Source organism: Ostrea edulis, chromosome 2 (genome assembly GCF_947568905.1).
Source record: "Ostrea edulis chromosome 2, xbOstEdul1.1, whole genome shotgun sequence".
Lineage (NCBI taxonomy): Eukaryota > Metazoa > Mollusca > Bivalvia > Ostreida > Ostreidae > Ostrea > Ostrea edulis.
In genome coordinates this window covers 36,311,546-36,314,150 of record NC_079165.1, presented here as the reverse complement: position 1 = coordinate 36,314,150, position 2,605 = coordinate 36,311,546, and the positions used below count along the sequence as shown (strand labels likewise).

General features: G+C 33.4%; 1 protein-coding gene across 2 annotated transcripts; it reads right to left on the bottom strand.

The window, feature by feature from the left end:
• Positions 1-520: 520 nt before the first annotated feature.
• LOC125681456 (B-cell lymphoma/leukemia 10-like) lies at positions 521-2,364 on the bottom strand. 2 transcript variants are annotated; one of them, XM_048921565.2, is made up of 3 exons: positions 2,225-2,364; positions 1,571-1,850; positions 521-1,151 (listed from the first exon to the last, which is right to left on the bottom strand). In XM_048921565.2, exons 1-3 carry the CDS (start codon positions 2,264-2,266, stop codon positions 961-963), a joined length of 513 nt encoding a protein of 170 aa, XP_048777522.1. In that variant the 5' UTR covers positions 2,267-2,364; the 3' UTR covers positions 521-960. The 2 variants fall into 2 exon arrangements, with proteins under 2 accessions (XP_048777522.1, XP_048777521.1); XM_048921564.2 differs by having other exon boundaries at positions 2,213-2,359.
• Positions 2,365-2,605: the final 241 nt, after the last annotated feature.

Genomic DNA, 2,605 nt, shown 5'->3' with positions numbered 1-2,605 from the left:
CCTGAATTTCAGAAAGGGGCAAACAAATTCTTCATTAATTACTTAGAAACTGAGCTAACCACCAAATAGGAAATAGTAAAGGTAAAGGTCACAATTGAATAGCTACCCCTAATATGTATCAGTGTAAGAGTTTTCATAAATTAAAATTGTCAATAGTTGCTTTGAAACTGAACTAAATACCGCATACGGAAAAGTGAGGTCAAGGTCAAAGGAAATGTCAACGTCAATAAATATAGATCCAGTTGAATAGACGATACCAATGTGTGGCTGCATACAAGGTTTGATGAAAATATCTTGAATAGTTTCTTTGAAACTGAGCTAAAAGCAAAATGTGACGGAAGGACAGACGGAAGACGGATATGACAAGCACTATCTGTCCCGGCCATATTCATGGGGGGCATAAAAATATGATATCACGGATGCTGTTATTGTTTGGAGTTTTCCTCTAGTGGCATTCTACGATTAGAGAAATGAGAACTTATCAATTGTCAAGACTCAAATAAGTACACAAACAAAGAAAGTACATACAGTATGCGTAATATATTATATTGCAAATACTTAATCAGTTACAGCATAGATACGAATTCTTATGCATGTTTGTAGGAAACGAAAATCTCCCCAAACCACATAAGAGAAAATCTTAAATCTACACAAAAATACCGAAAATTACAATATATCAACAAGGAATACAACATGTAAAATGTCGATTGTTAGACAGTAAATACACAGAGAAGTTTAACAACAGAATTTTGCTGATATAGCATTTTTTAAAGTATATGTCCATCTTGTTGACCATTACTACATTTATATTTTAGTGTAATATATCATACATTGTACGATACATCGGTTTAACAGTTACTCCGTGACCTATGACCATCATTACGTTATGTTGAAAGGAACAAACAGGTAAAAAAAAAAAAAAAACCCTCAAAACAAAAACTATCACATACAAAATTGAATCTAAGCCGTTGAATCTTCCCTGTAAGTTAATTTGTCTGACGTCAGTGAGGAATATTCGGACCCTCCATTTTCCATTGGTACTTTATTTAGACTCTGACACACCATTGACCCCACTGTTGGTATAGGTAAAACTTCTGAATCCACTCCTATATTTGCATTGGGGTCCGGCGGTGTACTACCTGTTAGTAGATCTACAAATACAATGGAAGTTTGAAATAAGGGAACTGCGCTGGACAATCTGTGATCACAACGAAATAAGAGGACTGCGTTGGACAATGTTTGACCACACAGTTGGTACTAGAAAACCGATTTTACTAGTTTGCAACAAACATGCATTCAATGTACATGTAGGATGAAAGCAATGTAAATTTCAAAAGAAATATAAGAGAAAAGATTCAGTGAATGTAAATATATCATAATGAAACGAACATTTTTTGTGGAAGTAATGACACAAAAATAACCAGAAATTGACAGTGGGGGTGGTGGTGCTTGGCAACTACGCATGAAATGCGCGTGCAAGTGACACTTTATACACTAATATATTTGTGTTTTGTCTCATTAGTGTTTGTGTACATGTAGGTCCAAGAAATGAATAAAAATAAAATCTTACTGTGTAGACGAATCTTCTTCTTTTCAAATTCTTTATTAAGTCTTGTCACTAAAAATGTTTGTGTTTTATTCTTTAGAAGAGCGTCCACTAGCGCTTTGTAACACATAGGGCCCTTCTGAAGTAAGATGTCCAAAAACTTTTCTGCTCTTTGCGTCCTTGAACTGTGGGATTTAATTATTTCCTCCTCATCAGCCGTCAACAAGTGCTTAGATCTCAGGTAGGCGAAGTGATTTTGAGGATCGAGATGTTTACATAGATAAAATCTTTGCTCTTCCAATATCTTAAAATGAAGAGAAAACCTTTAATTTCAGAGTATCAACTAAGTGTAAAGTAAATAAAAAAGAATAATCGTTTTGTAAAATGTTCAAATTTCTCTAATACAATGTAGCTATTTGGTTATATGTATGATTGAGAGAAAATGAAGATATTTTGACTGATGGCACGATGCCCATTTTAATATCGAAAAAGTTCACATAATACAAATCTTTAAGCCAAATCAAGGTGATATCATATCACTTATTTTTACCAGGGTAGAACGATTATCATACACGTGGTTTTCCAAAGTTGGTAAAGGTAAACTCAAGTTAACACCGCAAGACCTACGTGTAAATCAATCGAAAGTAACTGTGACATTTTACTTACGTTTAAACTGACCTCATATTGAATTTCTTCCTCTGATATATTGTTGTCATTCATTCTGATTTGTTTATATGAATCTCATTCTGAGAATATTTGATTACCAACACTTCCGTGTACACTGAATATTGAGGTCACCGTGATGTAAAATTAAAAACCCCTCAAAAAATCAAGTGAAGTATTTTAGATTCCGGATTTCAGTCAGTAAGGCTATGTAAATATAGCAATGGCATGCACAAATAAACGACCACCTTTATAATTCATTTAAAGACTATATATTATTTTTTTTTTTCAGTAAAATTGTATAAAATTATTCTTGTATTTTATGAAATCTGTCCAATGATTTTTTTAAACTGGCAGTACTAGCTAGTGTAACTATAAGCTGGTACACGTAATGAC

What these genes read in the sequence shown, in the direction of transcription:
- LOC125681456 (XM_048921564.2), bottom strand. Translation starts at nt 2,266, where the DNA reads ATGAATGACAACAATATATCAGAGGAAGAAATTCAATATGAGGTCAGT. An exon ending in AATATGAGGTCAGTTTAAAC is followed by an intron (nt 1,851 to 2,212) that starts GTAAGTAAAATG and finishes CTTCATTTTAAG; the next exon opens with ATATTGGAAGAGCAAAGATT. An exon ending in GAAGAAGATTCGTCTACACA is followed by an intron (nt 1,152 to 1,570) that starts GTAAGATTTTAT and finishes TTGTATTTGTAG; the next exon opens with ATCTACTAACAGGTAGTACA.